A 16,931-nucleotide genomic window follows, 5' to 3' on the forward strand; every position below is an offset into this window, starting at 1 on the left:
GGCAGTCTCAAGCATAGCCAGCTGATCACAGTGGGCTACAAAACAAGGCCAACGCCAAGGCAAGATATGTCTGTCTACTGGCTGGTCCCAAACTCCAAGACAAGATATGCTGAAACATGAGATCAGCACATGAAGAGAGGCCTTTTTCAGTCAGGAAGACCTGTATTTTAGTCTCACATGTGCCACATATTAGCTGCGTGGCCTTGGATGTGTGTCAGTATCTCGCCAAACCCCTTGCCACGAGGATTAAATAACGTAACACACACAAAGCTTTTTATCAAGATCTGACTCTAGTAACTGCTCCACATAGCAACTTAAAAATTTTTCAGTTTTGTCCTGTCTGTCCACCTCATCTGTCCCTCTCTGTCTCTCGCTAAAAAATAAATAAATAAAAAATTTTCAGTTTTGCCTTGGCTGAATAGCTCAGCTGGTTAGAACACAAAGGTTGTCACAATACACAAAGGTTGTCAGTTCAATCCCTGGTCGAGCACATACAGGAATATACTGATGTTTCTTTTTCTCAAATCAATAAATAAAAAATAAAAATTTTCCAGTTTTACACTGCACAGTTTTTAAACGATCTTTTTATTTTCACAACTAAAAACCTGAATGGTTCCCTACTCTTTTTTTTTTTTTTTTTTTTGTATTTTTCTGAAGCTGGAAACGGGGAGAGACAGTCAGACAGACTCCCGCATGCGCCCCACTGGGATCCACCCGGCACGCCCACCAGGGGGCGATGCTCTGCCCCTCCGGGGCGTCGCTCTGCCGCGACCAGAGCCACTCTAGCGCCTGGGGCAGAGGCCAAGGAGCCATCCCCAGCGCCCAGGCCATCTTTGCTCCAATGGAGCCTCGGCTGCGGGAAGGGAAGAGAGAGACAGAGAGGAAGGGGGGGGTGGAGAAGCAAATGGGCGTTTCTCCTATGTGCCCTGGCTGGGAATCGAACCCGGGTCCCCCGCACGCCAGGCCGACGCTCTACCACTGAGCAAACCGGCAGGGCTCCCTACTCTTTTAAATGAAGTCTCTAGCACGTGCTAAGGGCCTCAAATGCCCCATTAATTTGGCTACAGCCTCCATCTTTTCTAGCATTTCCCTCCCTTGCAGCAGGTACCTTACCCTCCAGCTCAAAAGAGGCATGCTATTCACTCTTCCCCGGCCAGGATCTCTGCTTTATTCCCCCATGCCTTTGCTCATTCCATTACAACTCAGTAGTAAAAAGCTTAACTCAAAAAACGGGCCAAAGGATCTGAGTACATTTACAACAAATGGCTGATAATCACATGAAAAGATGCTCAACATCACTAGCCACCAGGGAAAAGCAAATCAAAACCACACTAAGACACCACTTCACACACACCAGGATGGCTAGAAACGAAAAGACAGCTCACAACAAGTGGTGGTCAGGATGTGGAGAAACTGGTGGGGATGTAAAATAGTGTAGCTGCTTTGGAACACAGTCTAGTTGCTCAAAAGGTTAAATATGGAGTTATCATTTGACCTAGCAATTTTACTCCTATGTGTATGTATATAGCCAAGACAAATGAAAACATCTACACAAAATTTATACATGAATGTTTACAGCAGCATTCACAATAGCAAAAAAGTGGAAACAATCCAAGTATCTATCAGCTGATGACTGGAATGAAAAAATGTAGCATATTCATGCCATGGAATATTATTTGACCATTAAAAGAAATAAAGTGATACATGCTTACAACATGGATGAAACTTGAAAAGATGCTAAAGTGAAAGAAGACAGTCACTAAAGATCATATAGTGATTTCATTGCTACGAAATGTCTAAAATAGACAAAACCTTAGACAGAAAGCAGGTTAGCAATTACAGGAGCAGAGGAAAGAGAATGGGGTCTAAGTGCTAATCGTAAGGGGTTTCTTTTAGAGGTGTTGAAACGTTCTAAAATTGGCCCTGGCCAAATAGCTCTGTTGGTTAGTGTCTTCCCAAAGTGCTGAGGTTGCTGTTACGATACCCAGTCAGGGCACATACAGAAACAAATCTATGTTCTTGTCCTGCTCTCTCTCTCTAAAATCAGTCAATAAAAAAAATTAAAAAAAAACACTCTTAAATTGATTGTGATGATGACCATACCAACTCTAAATAATACTAACAACCAGTGAACTATATAGCCTGACTGATGGTAGAGCAGTTAATAAGTGTGTCAACCTAGGATGCTGAGGTCTTAGGTTCGAAACCCCAAGGTTGCCAGCTTAAGCAAGGGGTCACTGGCTCGGCTTACGGCCACCCTCGCCCCCATCATGGCACATATGAGAAGCAATCAGTGAACTAAAGTAATACAACTGAGTTGATGCTTCTCATCTCTTGCCCTTCCTGTGTGTGTCTCTCTCTAAAAAATGAAAACAAAAACAACAGTGAACTCTACATTTTTTATAAAAAAGATGAGGGGCCCTGGTGGGTTGGCTCAGCGGTAGAGCGTCAGCCTAGCATGCGGAGGACCCGGGTTCGATTCCCGGCCAGGGCACACAGGAGAAGCGCCCCTTTGCTTCTCCACCCCTCCGCCGCACTTTCCTCTCTGTCTCTCTCTTCCTCTCCCGCAGCCAAGGCTCCATTGGAGCAAAGATGGCCCGGGTGCTGGGGATGGCTCTGTGGCCTCTGCCTCAGGCGCTAGAGTGGCTCGTCGCAACATGGCGACGCCCTGGATGGGCAGAGCATCGCCCCCTTGGGGCGTGCCGGGTAGATCCCGGTCGGGCGCATGCGGGAGTCTGTCTGACTGTCTCTCCCTGTTTCCAGCTTCAGAAAAATGAAAAAAATAAATAAATAAAAAATAAAAAAGATGAGGGAGCCCTGGCCAGCTGGCTCAGTGGTAGAGTGTCGGCCCGGCATGTGGAAGTCCCGGGTTCGATTCCTGGCCAGGGCACACAGGAGAAGCACCCATCTGCTTCTCCACCCCTCCCCCTCTCCTTTCTCTCTCTCTCTCTCTTCCCCTCCCTCAGCCAAGGCTCCATTGGAGCAAAGCTGGCCTGGGCACAGAGGATGGCTCCATACCCTTCACCTCAGGTGCTAGAATGGCTCCAGTTGCAATGGAGTAATGCCCCAGATGGGCAAAGCATCGCCCCCTAGTGGACATGCTGGGTAGATCCCTGTCAGGCGCCTGCCAAGAGTCTCTCTGTGCCTCCCTGCTTCTCACTTCAGAAAAATACAAATAAAATAAAATAAAAATAAAAAAAGATAAGGGAGTAGCCATTCAAGCCACAAGCTGTTAGGTCTGATTTTGATTGGTACTTGGTCCACAAATACTGGCCTTAAAGGTTTTGCTTACCCATGTGGGAAAAAAATCTTGTAGTAAATTTTTCACAAAGGTAATCTATTTTTGTATTTAATTCATATTTTATTTTATTTAAAGATCTCTTCTTTATTCTGATATTATGGCTTTCCTATTTTTATGGTCTTTAGATGCTCTTTCTTTTACCAACATTAATAGACTGTAGTTATTTTTAACATCTACATTAGTCAAAATTCAAAAGCTGGCAATCCCACACTGGTGCCCCCATATTTTGTTTTAATTTTTAGTTCGCTGATCAGAGCAAACACCCAAGAACCACTCTTCTAGTTAACACACATGCCACTTTACCAACTAGCCCTAATACATTCTGGGATATGATAATGAGAATTTCACACTTTCTGAGTTAAAAGAAGAAATCATTCTAAGTCTATAAACTTTTATCTGAACACAAAGAATGAGTACTTAAACCAGCATGCCTACTGATTGAGAGAGTGCAGAATAAATTTAAGTATAAAAACAGCTGTGGAGAAAGATTCTTTTAATCTCTGGTTCTGATGAGTACAGCATCATGCACTGAAAAACAGTCCAACAAAGCCCATTTTTACAATATCGTCCTGTTCTGTCAGTTGCCTGTGTCCTAGATGTATGGGCATATACACTGCACTCATCAGGATCAGACCAGATCAACAGTGTTTCTTCTATAATCTTGTCTCTAAAATCTGGCTTCCATACAGACCTGGTAATAGGCTTTCTTGATCTCTTTTTGGCTGGCATTTCGGGGCACTCCTAATATCTGGTAATAATCCTCTTTGGCCACAGGGGCGCTCGTGTGGAAAGAGGCAGTACAAACAAAAGGGTGACTTTTTACTCCTAAAAAAGAAAAAAGGAAAGAAAATCACTCTGGGAATATGCTCAACAAAAGGAAATTGTGAGTAAACAGCGAGCCAGGTTCTATCTGAGAAGAAGCAAATAGGTCACAACTTTAGGGTCTGTTCTCCTCCAAGCCCAATGGGACCAAACTCATTGCTCTTTCAAAATGGCTAAGGCCACTGTATACAAAGAATATAAAACAATGTCAATATAAAACTGGGTGGGGCTGATCCTGCTGGATTATACTACTGCTGTAGCCTCATTAAACCACCAAAAAAACTGTACCTCTGATGGTTAAAAAGGGACTTAGGGTGGCTCTCTCTGGAGCACGCCAGCACTTTCCCTACCCCCTTCTATCTCCAGGGCATTCCTTCCTCTACACTCTCCAGCACTCTGGAACCTCTTTTTCTTCCCTCAAAGCATGTCTTTCTCTCTCTTCCAAGATCCAAGAGCTCTTCTTTTGCTGTAACTTGTTTCCTGAGTCCATTTCTTCTATGGTTCACTTATTCTACCTCTGTGACTTTCTAAATAAATTATTTTATCATTTAGAAAAAAGGAGGGGGCTTAGCTCCTATTACACTGCTTGAGGACCTACTGTAAGGCCAGGGAAAGCGGCCGCCATCGTGGCCATTCACATGCAGGTTCTCACTGAATTCGGGCAGACAGAAAAGAAACAGCTGAGACGGAGGATGGTGGGCCATTCTGTTTATTGGTGTCTCACCAAGACAGGCAAGCCACAAGAAAAGCCAAGGTCCCCTGGAGGGCAAGGGATCAGGGAGGTGAGAAAAATAAATCCTCCTCTACCTCTCAGTGTTGGGGGAAGAATCTCCCTTCCAGTAAACATTGGTATAACAATGGCCCTCCCCAAGCAGGAAGGTAATTAGCAGTTTCGTCTGGCAGCATAATTCACATGGGCAATGCCATTTTTAACAAAGTGAGCATAAAAATCACATTTTATGAATTTATTTGCCCAACACCTACCACATGCCAGGTATTTTCATGAGCTTGGTCTCACTGAACGCTTAACAACTCCCCAGGTTCGTTCCCTCTACCGAGCAGCTTGGATATCTGCTTACAGGGTAGGGTGATGCTCAGAGTGTGGTCCCTGGACCAGTAGATTCAGCTTGTTGGAATTTCAAATTGTTGAGCCGCTTCCCAGACCTGAATCGGAAACTGCGGAAGTGGGGCCCAGCAGGCCTCGTTTAACAAGCCCTCCAGACGATGGTTCTGTCGCATGCCCAAGTTTGAGAACCACTGTGTCCAGGACAAGATTCTGTCTTTAGAGTCACACATGTCTGAGAATCTGACGTAAGCATTGATCCCTCCCTTAAAAACAAGATACATATATAGACACACAAGATTAAAAGGCCCTGTGCCAGAACCTCTGTTTACCAGAGGAGACAGCCTGAAAGAAATCAAATACACGGCGAGTGGCCATATGCATGGACTCCTTTCAGGCCTCTTGCATCAGCAGCTAGGAAGAAAGACCAACAGACACATCTCCTCAACGACTCTTTGTGCATGAAGCAGAGTGCTACCGTCTCTCTGTCACAAAGTGAAGCTGGGGGAGCTGCTCTACAATCTGAATGCTGCCTCCTAACCCCCAAGCCATCTTGTGACAACAAGAACAAGGGTGAGTGAAGTTGGGCAGGAGGCCAAGTTAAGGCAGAAGGGAGAGGAGGGTTCAAGGAAAGAAATGATTATGAGGCAGCTACACATTTCTAAGTCAAATGTTTGCCTGTACAGAAGCTTCTGCATTCACTACTAATTCATTTAGCAGATACTTACAAATGTTGACCATTTATTCATTTGGCAAATACTCACTGAGCACCCACCAGGCACTGGGCTTCATGCTGGGGATATGACAGCAAATCATTAAAAGGAACTGCCCTCCTGGAATTGACATTTATTCAAGACCTAACACTGTACTAGACACTGAGGATACAAGATGAATAAACAAAGTCAAAGCCAATGCCCTCAAGGAATTCTGCAGTCCCAAAGGGCAGTCTCTGAAGCAGTGTATTGAGATACATCAGCAAGCACAACATGCAGAGAGAATACACAAAAAGGTCACCTAACCAGGGTTTCTCAACCCCCCCAACCATCCCTTCTCCCAACCCCAAGCTGGCAACTAAAAATGTCTCCAGGCCCTGGCCGGTTGGCTCAGTGGTAGAGCGTCGGCCTGGCGTGCAGGAGTCCCGGGTTCGATTCCCGGCCAGGGCACACAGGAGAAGCGTCCATCTGCTTCTCCACCCCTTCCCCTCTCCTTCCTTTCTGTCTCTCTCTTCCTCTCCCGCAGCTGAGGCTCCATTGGAGCAAAGATGGCCCAGGAGCTGAGGATGGCTCTGTGGCCTCTGCCTCAGGCGCTAGAATGGCTCTGATTGCGGCAGAGCGACATTCCAGATGGGCAGAGTATCGCCCCCTGGTGGGCTTGCCAAGTGGATCCCGGTTGGGCGCATGCGGGAGTCTGTCTGACTGCCTCCCCGTTTCCAACTTCGGGAAAATGCAAAAAAAAAAAAAGTCTCCAGACATTACCAAACATCACTTAGAGGGTAAAAGTCACCTCACTGGCAAACCAATTTAAGAAGTTCAGGCCCTGACTGGGTGGCTTAGTGGATAAAGCATTGACCCAGTACACTGAGGTCACGGGTTCAATCCCCAGTCAGCACATGCACAAGAAGCAATCAGTGAGTGCACAATTAAATGGAACATAGGTGGAACAAGTTGATGCCTCTCTCTCTCTCTCTCTCTCATCAATAGAAAAAAAAAAAATAGTTCAGCCCTGGCCAGATAGCTCAGTTGGTTAGTACACCATCCGAAAGCAGAGGTTGCTAGTTTGCTCCCCAGTTAAGGCACATACAGGAACTAGGGCACATACAGGAACAGGTTGATGTTTCTGTCTCTTTTTTTTTTTTTAAGATTTTTTATTTATTCATTATAGAGAGGGGACAGAGAGAGAGAGAGAGAGAGAAGGGGGTAGGAGCTGGAAGCATCAACTCCCATATGTGCCTTGACCAGGCAAGCCCAGGGTTTTGAACCGGCAACCTCAGCGTTTCCAGGTTGACGCTTTATCCACTGCGCCACCACAGGTCAGGCTTCTGTCTCTCTCTCTCTTCATTTCTCTTAAATTAATAAACACTTTTATAAAAAAAAAAAGTTCAGGGAGGGTCTTCTAAGGCTCCAGCTGTTAAATGTAGGAATTAGCTAGACTAAAAATGGGTTTAAATCCATTCAGATTTACCCTGGTTGTCTAGGTTATTTGCAAAAGCATCCCCTTTACTTTCAAAAGTAGCCTGTTTGGTGGCTAAATCACATAACCACTTTCGGTTTAGAGGCAGTGGTTCATTCCTGTGCATTTAGGATCTTTAGGTAATAGAAAGGAAGCACACGCACCTGTGTGTAGTGGCTGTGGTGATAGCAGAGAGGTGGTTAGAGATGATGATGATTAATGAGGCCTAGAAATAAACAGAAGGGCCTTTGAGCTAGCTAAGTGTCTGGATTTTATCTTGAGGGCAATAGGAAGCCACTGCAAGTGTTAAACAAGGAAGTGATCAGATTTGCATGAGGAAGAGCTCTCAAAAGCAAAACAGGACCTGACCAGTGGATAGAGCACTGGCCCGTCATATGGATGTCTCAGGTTTGACTGCTGGTCAAGGCACACAGGTGAAGCGACCGTCTGCTTTTCCCCCTCTCTCCCTTCTCTCCCTCTCCCCCTCCCATAGCCAGCAGCCAGTGCCTTGATTGGTTCATGTGTGGCAGGCACTTAGGCTCAGTTGGTCCGAGCATGTCAGCCTCAAGTGCTAAAAATAGCTCAGTCAAGCCTTGGCTACAGATTGAGTCGCCGGATGGATCCTGATGGGGCACATGAGGGAGTCTGCCTCACTATCTCCCCTCTCTCACCTAAAAAACAAAACAAACAAAAAACAAAACAACTCTGAAAAAAACAAACAAGAAGGACTGGGACACTACTTAAAATTAATCTGAGCAAAAGGCAATCAAGGTATTAAGCGTATGGATGAGCCTGACCAGTGGATAGAGCGTCGGACTGGGACACAGAAGACCCAGAGGACCCAGGTTCGAAACACTGAGGTTGCCGCATTGAGCGTGGGCTCATCCAGCTTGAGCGCAGGCTTGCTGGCTTGTGCGTGGGATCATAGACATGACCCTATGGTTGCTGGCATGAGCCCAAAGGTCACTGGCTTGAAGCCCAAGGTCACTGGCTTAAGCGAGGGTCATTCGTTCTACTGTAGCCACACACACACACACACACACCCGTCAAGGCACATATGAGAAAGCAATCAATGAATAAGGTGCCGCAATGAAGAACTGATGCTTATCACCTCTCTCTTCCTGCCTGTCTCTATCTGTCCCTCTCTCTGTCTCTATCACACACACACACACACACACACACACACACACACACACACACACAGCATATGGACGAAGATGGCAACATAAAGGATAATCAGAATGGGTAGGAATGGTCAGAACAATTAAAATCAGAACCAGAAAGAAAATCTATACTTTCGGTATCCCCAATACTTGTTTTCTGTTTCTGTACCCTAGATTTCCTGGAACACGAAAAGCAGACAGTGTGGAAGCAGTAGGGGCTAGGAGACCACTGTTGTCTTTCCTTGGTCAGATTTGAGAAAAACACTAGAGCTCGCTTCCTAGTGCTCCTGTACTCAACCCCTTCTTCACTCAGGAACAAGTGGTTAACCTGTCCCATTCCAGACTTTCCTGCCTACCCTTTCCAATCCAGAAGGTGCAGGCTGGTAGTGGCAAAGGCTCTGGCAACTGCAGCTTCAACATCATAAGCAGAGAACTTGAACTTGGGACAGAATGGTGCAAAACTGCATGTGGGTAAAATCACATTTAACTATTAATTTTGATGACTTTTGACATTATCCAAAGGCATCAATAATTAGCAATAATTAGAGATCATTTATTAGGCAAAATTTCTCAAAGATATGACCAATATCTGTCTTGCCCTTTATAGACTAAACCAGAATAGGATTAGTCTCCAAGTCGTTCCAAGAATGGCCAGAGCTAAACCTGGCCAGTTTGCTCAGTGGATAGAGCATTGGCCCAGGATATGGATATCTCAGGTTCGATTCCCAGTCAAGGCACACAAGAGAAGCAACCAACTGCTTTACTCCCTCTTCCACTCCTGCAGTCAGTGGCTCAACTGGTTCAAGCATGGGCCCCGGGCACTGAGGATAGCTCAGTTGGTCCAGCGTGTCAGCCTCAGGTGCTAAAAATAGCTTGGTTGCCTGACCAGGCAGTGGCACAGCGGATGGAGCGTCGGACTGGGATGTGGAAGACCCAGGCTTGAGACTCCGAGGTCTCCAGCTTGCGTGAGGGCTCATCTGGTTTGAGCAAAAGCTCACCAGCTTGGACCCAAGATCGCTGGCTCAAGCAAGAGGTTATTCGGTCTGCTGAAGGCCTGCAGTCAAGGCACATATGAGAAAGCAATCAATGAACAATTAAGGTGTTGCAATGCGCAACAAAAAACTAATGATTATGCTTCTCATCTCTCTGTTCCTGTCTGTCCCTGTCTATCCCTTTCTCTGACTCTCTCTCTGTCTCTGTAAAAAAAAACAAACAACAGCTCGGTTGATTCGGGCCGCAAATGGGGTTGCTGTTTGGATCCCAGTCAGGGCGCATGAGGGAATCTGTCTCACTATCTCCTCTCGTGTAAAAAAGAAAGAAACAGAGGAGAGAGAGAGAAAGGGAAAGAAAGAAAAAGAAAGGAGGGAAGGGAGGGAGGGGGGTAAGAAAAGAAAGAAAATGGCCAGCACAATGTCAAACAACTGCTGCCTTCTTTCTGTGCTTGGGAGAAAAATAAAATATAGAGTGCTGTGTTTATGTTACCTAAATGTACACCTGATTTGAGATGAACTGCAGACTAATCTTGGGAGCTAAATGAATGCCTTTAAATGTATCATAGTGCACCATGAAAGATGCCACCTCTCACCTATATTAACATGCCCATCTTAGGCAATGGGTTCTTTTGGGAGAAAAGGATAGCTGACTGCAGTTCCTTACTAATGCCGCATACAAGGCTCAGTACGTAGTGTTTGTCTTTCTCTCCTGCACAATAATCAAAGATGCTCCCCAAACTTGTATAAATGTAATATGAACAAATTTAGCTTGACATTAGAAAATGCTGGGAGTCTATTTTCCCTCCTCCACTTAAAATAAAGAAAATGTTAGCAAAATTGCCTAACTGGTGGTGGTACAGAGGATAGAGCAGGGGTCCCCAAACTTTTTACACAGGGAGCCAGTTCACTGTCCCTCAGATCATTGGAGGGCCACCACATACAGTGCTCCTCTCACTGACCACCAATGAAAAGAGGTGCCCCTTCCGGAAGTGCGGTGGGGGGCCGGATAAACGGCCTCAGGGGGCCGCAGTTTGGGGGCGCCTGGGATGAGCATTGACCTCGGACGTAAGGTCCCAGGTTTGAAACCCTACGGTTGCCAGCTTGAGTGCAGGGTTCGCTGACTTGAAAGTGGGATGAGTCTACGGCCATACTACCCTGAAGGGCCCGATCTCGTCTGATCTCGGAAGCTAAGAAGGGTCTGGCCTGGTTAGTACTTGGGGGATGGGAGAGTAGGATGATCCCATGATTGCTGGCTTGAGCCCAAAGGTCGCTGGCTTGAAGTCCAAGCTCACTGGCTTGAGCAAGGGGTCACTCACTCAGCTAGAGCCCCCCAGTCAAGGCACAAATGAGAAGCAATTGATGAACAACGAAAGTGCCCCAACTATGACTTGATGCTTCTCATCTCTCTCCTTTCCTCTCTCTAAAAAATTTAATCCTCTTTGTAAGGTTACAGTTAGCTTAAATATCATATTCACAAATTCTAGGGGACAGAAATGACTAGCACAATTCAGGTACATGGTTGTTCAATGATTCCTCCTTCTTTCTCTCACGATAATGGAAGCCATCCAACACACAACCTGAAAAAGTATCATGGCTAAGCACCTAAAGGCTTAATAAATATTATTTCACTATCACCCAGGCTATTAAGTAAGCAGCAGCAGGTACTGAATGAAGATTTTACCACTTTTTAGCTTTGTGACAATCTACAAGATGTTTAACATGTACGCCTTAGTTTGTCTACAAAATGGAATTAACATCAGTGGCTATCACATGCAAATCTCCATGCCTGGTAGATAGTAAGTACTCAATAAATGTCTGTATTTTTATTACCTTTACCAACTTAAAGACCTCTAAAAAGGAATGTTAAAAAAAGTAAAAATAAAAAAATAAGAGACTGTTCAGTGTAACCTTCCGTTTACAGCATGTGGTGGATGGAAAGCGTGAAAGCTATGAAAAGTACAGCTCTGGGTTTGGGGCAACTCCTCTTATCTAAATTGATGGCCTTGGGTAGGTCAGCTCCTGTCCTAGAACCTCAACTTCCCATCCTTTAAAATAGGGACGACAATCTCCCCGTTGCAGAGTTGTTACCATCAAGTGAGATGAGGCACAAAGTGCCCAGCACAAGAGCAGACGCTCACCGAATGGCAGTTACCTCTTCCCTTCCGCTACAGGACAGAAGGTGTAGGGAAGAGGGAGTCATAGGGCAAGGGAACAGCGGCAGGCCGGAAAGAGGCTTCCAGCAATGTTGACAGAGAGAGGTGAAGGTTCACGGCCTACGGGGCGGTTCACCCCCACGCCGAGGGCTCCATGCAGCTCTTCCTACTTCACCGCTTCTGAGCAGTCACTCGGGCCTCTGTACCTCCTGCTTGCCCGCTTCCCCAAGCAATTCCGCATACACGTGGGAAAATACCGTTCACCCCGTTGCCCTACCTAGTACCTGGAGCGAGGTGAGTCACTCCCTTCCAGGCCTTGGAGCCCCGACTCGGGCGCTGGAGCCTGCCCTCACCTGTGAAGCGGACACCGGGTCTCAATGTCAGTAAAGCCCCGGGGCCACGAGCTCCCAGAGAAGGCGCGAAGGCGGTAACGCTCAGCTTGCGGCTCAGCGACGCCCCCACCACGCCCGCCCTGGGCTGCCGAGCCCCTCTCCCGGCGGCTGCCCGCGGCGGAGGGGTCCCCACAGCCACCAACAACCAGCGCGTGGAGCACCGCGCCGCCATCTTGGCCTGGGGACACTGCGCCTGCGCCACCCGGCTCTAGGAGGCCTCGCGAGGACAACTCGAGCGCGCACAGCGCCAGCGCATAGGAAGTGGAGGCGGGGGCAGAGAGGCGGGGGGGGCCCGCTGCGCGCGCACGCAGGGACGCAAGCGCTGCGCAGGCCTGGCCGTATTTTAATGCATCTTCCTGGAAGCCAACGTTGAAATGAGGTTTGCTCTGAAGACTGCTACCGTGTATAGTTGACTTGGAGAACCTCGAAATTACGTGTTGGACGATCACGACTGTAAGGACCGGGTTGAATGTAGCTGAATGTAACTAGTTTAAAGTGCCTGGAAAGGAACGGACTACAAATCCTCTCGTGCAAAGCGGCTTTGGGTCGCGCAGATCCCAGTGTGCAGTGCGCGGATTCCTGCTTCTTTATCTCCACATCTTAGACGGTTATTACTTCACTTGGTGTATGCACTAAGTGCAGGTGTTTGCACAGAATGCCGGTGTCCGCACCAGATGCCGGAGTCCTTTGTCTACTCCCAAAACCTGTCCTCAGGCTCACTTTCTCTGACTGACTTCCCTCGCGGCGGACTTGGGTCGTTCAGGTCTTTCCTAAGCATGTTAGCTTCCGAACCTGTAGTGAACTTGCCGGTCGCGGATTAAGAGCCGAGTTCCCCTAAAATGAATTTAATGAACATTTTAAGGATTTGCTACGTGTCACCCACGTACTAGAATATTGGGGATACAATAATGAATGACATGCCATTCCTGCTCTGCAGGTGCACAACGATGAATTGAGACAGGCTTCTCAGCAACTAACAACGTAATCAATGCTATCTCAGTAGGTATGTGATAGGTTATAGGTACACAGGTGAAGGGGTTTCTCAGAGTTTGGGGGATTGGAGTGTTAGGGAAGGCATATGAGAGGTAACATTCCCGTAATGAAAAGTGGGTCAGGTGAGGGTGGAAGGGAAAAGTATTACAAATACCAAGAAGTTCAAAGGCAGGTGCCTAGAGAAGGAAAGTGCTTGCCCTGTTTGCTTAAGCCCTAAATTTAGGATATGTGACTGGAGATGAGGCCAGAAAGGTATACCTGACCTGGTAAGTCTTGCAAAGGAGTTCCAACCTTCACAGTCCCACCACCACCACCTCAAATAATAGGGAACCTGAGGTTTCACTGGTTTTTTTAAGATGATCTATGTTCTTTGTCCCTCTCCTCATTGTACACAAAATTTTTGTGTATGTGTATGTTAATCCATAATTTTGGTCAATAAAATCCATAGGCTCTGAGATTCAAAGGTTAAAAACCACTGGCCCAGCGAAGAACAGTTAACGAGGCTATTGTAAAATGCAAGGAATAGTTGGGAGTTTGTGCTAGGGAACGTAGAAGAGCACTGAAGTGAGCAAGGGACATTTTAGAGAAAAAAAGAAAAGGTGTCATGGGGTCGGAAAAGGGGAAAGGACCTCTTTAATATATCAACCAAGGCCCTGGCCGGTTAGCTCAGTGGTAGAGCGTCGGCCTGGCGTGTGGAAGTCCCGGGTTCGATTCCTGGCCAGGGCACACAGGAGAAGCGCCCATTTGCTTCTCCACCCCTCCCCCTCTCCTTCCTCTCTGTCTCTCTCTTCCCCTCCCGCAGCCGAGGCTCCATTGGAGCAAAGATGGCCCGGGCGCTGGGGATGGCTCCTTGGCCTCTGCCCCAGGCGCTAGAGTGGCTCTGGTCGCAGCAGAGCGATGCCCCGGAGGGGCAGAGCATCACCCCCTGGTGGGCAGAGCATCGCCCCCTGGTGGGCGTGCCAGTCTGACTGTCTCTCCCGGTTTCTAGCTTAAGAAAAATACAAAAAAAAAAAAAAATAAATAAATAAATATATATATATATATATATATATTTATTTATTTATTTGCACCTAGTCTGACCAGGCAGTGGTGCAATGGATAGAGCATTGACCTGGGACACTGAGGACCAAGGCTTGAAACTCCAAAGTTGCTGGCTTGAGCGTGGGCTCATCCCATCAGCTTGAGCAAGGGGTCATTGACTGAGCTGGAACCCACTCCCCTCTGCACCCCCCTCCATCAAGGCACATATGAGAAAGCACTCAATGAACAACTAAAGTGCCACAACTATGAGTTGATGCTTCTCCTCTCTTTCCCTTCCTGTCTCTCAGTCACTGGATAGATGATAGATAGATAGATAGATAGATAGATAGATAGATAGATAGATAGATAGATAAATGTTTCCAGTATAGTGATTAAGAGTATTTAGATAGCCTTGGACTGAATCCCAGCTCTGTGACTTAGCAGCGATGTGTCCATGGGCAACCTATTTTACCTCTGTGTCTCAGTTTCCTTTCTCTAAAATGGGGACATAACAGTAAGTACCTCAAAGGATCATCCATGTAAAAGCTTCATATAGTAGTTGGCACCTAGTAAATAATATATTTATATGTTAGTCCTACATGCTAGACTCTGTGCCAAGCACTGAATACCAAGCAGAGCTCAGACAATTACTGGTCACAGGGAACCCAAAACCTAGGGCGAAAGAGTTGGGGAGGATGCTGGTTGAGAAGTACAAATTTCAGGAATAAAAGCTGAGAACAGGAGGCAAAGGGACTTGCATTTACCAACTCAAGTGAGTTAGGAACTGGAGGAGGGCTCACTAATATGAAAACTTTGTCAGTTTTGTAACTTCCTCATTTTTTGGCATTTTAGTTTCCTCCCCCATATATTTTCCCTTGGTGACTTAAAAAATTATTTAAAATTTTTTTCAATTACAGTTGACATTCAATATTATTTTATACTAGTTTCAAGTTTACGTCTCCCATAGTGATTAACAGTAAAAATCCTCCACATTGAAAGGCGGGGTGTCTTATTTTAGGGGATAGCAGGAAGGCTGATTGTTCTTCCTTTTAGGAAGGAGAGAGCCCCAAGGAAATGGGGTGGGTGATGGTGGTTACAAATGGACCTATCCCAGGCTTGGCAAAAACTGGAATAAGCACACAGGCCACACCTGCCCACACTCCAAAGCAGAATATGTGGTGTGTCTCTCCCCTTCCCCTGCCTGCTTCTTCAGTTTAAAGCCAAAAACTTGAGCTTTAAGGAGAAACAAATGTTACTTGCAAAAGGCACACAGATTTCTCAAACATTGCCCTCTCTGTACTTTTTTTTTTAATCTTTTTTATTTTTATTTTTTTTCATTTTAGAGAGGAGGGGGAGTGGGGGGGAGGAGCAGGAAGCATCAACTCCCATATGTGCCTTGACCAGGCAAGCCAGGGTTTTGAACCGGCAACCTCGGTGTTTCCAGGTTGACGGTTTATCCACTGCGCCACCACAGGTCAGGCTCTGTACTTTTCATTTTAATGTTCCATAGATCCTTCTTGCTCCCCTGATCTAAGAGAGTTAGTAAGGAAGTTTTAAGTATGCTCTACTCTGTAATGACCTGCAGATACTGACCATCCAAGGTACAGTGGGTCTGGTCAAGTCCTTGGCTAATCGATGGGGTGACTGCTCCCCTCTCCATGTTAGTTCCAGGAAGGGCAGAAGGTCCTTAGCCCTTGAGAGGCAGTAAAGCTAGCTCATGAATTCTTTAGTTGTAGCATTTCTTTTCCTCCCCAAGAAAATATGGGCAATTCCAAGGGGTGTGAGATGTGCAACCCAGGTGTTCCTGGACATGACATCCACAGTGTATGCGGTTCCCTTCCGGGGAAAGGAGATGAACTGTGTCCTCCCCTTAGTTTTCTGTGCTAATGATTTCCAAAAAGGCCCTTTAAATAAACTACATGTGACTCCAGCTGGAAGCTAAATATCCTTTCACCCAAAGTAGGTTTAAACTTAAGCAATGTTTTGCAAACTTGAAAAATGAAAGGAATGTGTTTTTAAGAAAAAAAAAAAAAGATCACAAACACTTGAGTATAAAGCTCTGGATCCTCTGGCAATCACTAAACTCCAATGTGGGAAACATCAGCTTAGGAAAGGACAGTCTTTTCTATGAAACTGCCCTTTAGTTGTGAATTATCATTTTGTGCAAAATATTAAATATTAAATTATTAAAATATTGTGCAAGTTACTGCAAAAAAATATATCAAATCACTAGGTATAGTAAAACTTTAGAGCCCCAACAACACGTGTACACCTCCATATAAGAAAAACAAAATAATAATGTGAGGTACACTATCTCGCTGTCAAAGGAGAATTTTGAGTGTTTTCCCCAATTTTTAAAAGTATTTTTTAAAATATTTTATTTATTGATTGATTTTTTTAGAGAGAGAGGAGTGAGAGAGAGAGAAGGGGGAGGAGCAGGAAGCATCAACTCCCATATGTGCCTTGACCAGGCAAGCCCAAGGTTTCGAACCGGCAACCTCAGTGTTCCAGGTCGACGCTTTATCCCACTGCGCCACCACAGGTCAGGCCTTAAAAGTATTTTGTTGCATAATTCTTCATTTTATGTGCTGAGATAAATGCACATGCCTTTCTGTTCCAGCTCCTGAAATAAAAAAGGACTTACCCATAAAAATGTTTTCTTTCTTTCCTTTTTTTTTTAAGATTTTATTTATTGACTTTAGAGAGGAAGTGTGGGTGAGAGGAAGCATCAACTTGAAGTGGTTTCTTCTTGTATGTATGTGCCTCAACTGGCCAAGCCCAGGGTTTCGGTCTAGCGACCTCAGCATTTCAGCTTTATCCACTGCGCCACCACAGGTGAGGTCAGGCTAAAAATGTTTTCAGT

At 46.0% G+C, this 16,931-nt stretch overlaps 1 protein-coding gene across 2 annotated transcripts in view; it reads right to left on the reverse strand.

Moving 5' to 3' along the window:
- Positions 1-12,265, reverse strand: part of DNAJA3 (DnaJ heat shock protein family (Hsp40) member A3) — a 33,566-nt gene extending 21,301 nt beyond the window's left edge. Inside the window, exons 1-2 of one of the 2 annotated variants that reach the window (XM_066382693.1) lie at positions 12,017-12,265; positions 3,993-4,126 (exon numbers count right to left, since the gene is read on the reverse strand). In XM_066382693.1, the coding sequence (XP_066238790.1) occupies positions 3,993-4,126; positions 12,017-12,227 (345 nt within the window). In that variant the 5' untranslated portion in view covers positions 12,228-12,265. The remainder of the gene's footprint in view (positions 1-3,992; positions 4,127-12,016) is intronic. The other variant, XM_066382694.1, reaches the window with a different exon arrangement.
- Positions 12,266-16,931: the final 4,666 nt, after the last annotated feature.

Source organism: Saccopteryx leptura, chromosome 4 (genome assembly GCF_036850995.1).
Source record: "Saccopteryx leptura isolate mSacLep1 chromosome 4, mSacLep1_pri_phased_curated, whole genome shotgun sequence".
NCBI lineage: Eukaryota > Metazoa > Chordata > Mammalia > Chiroptera > Emballonuridae > Saccopteryx > Saccopteryx leptura.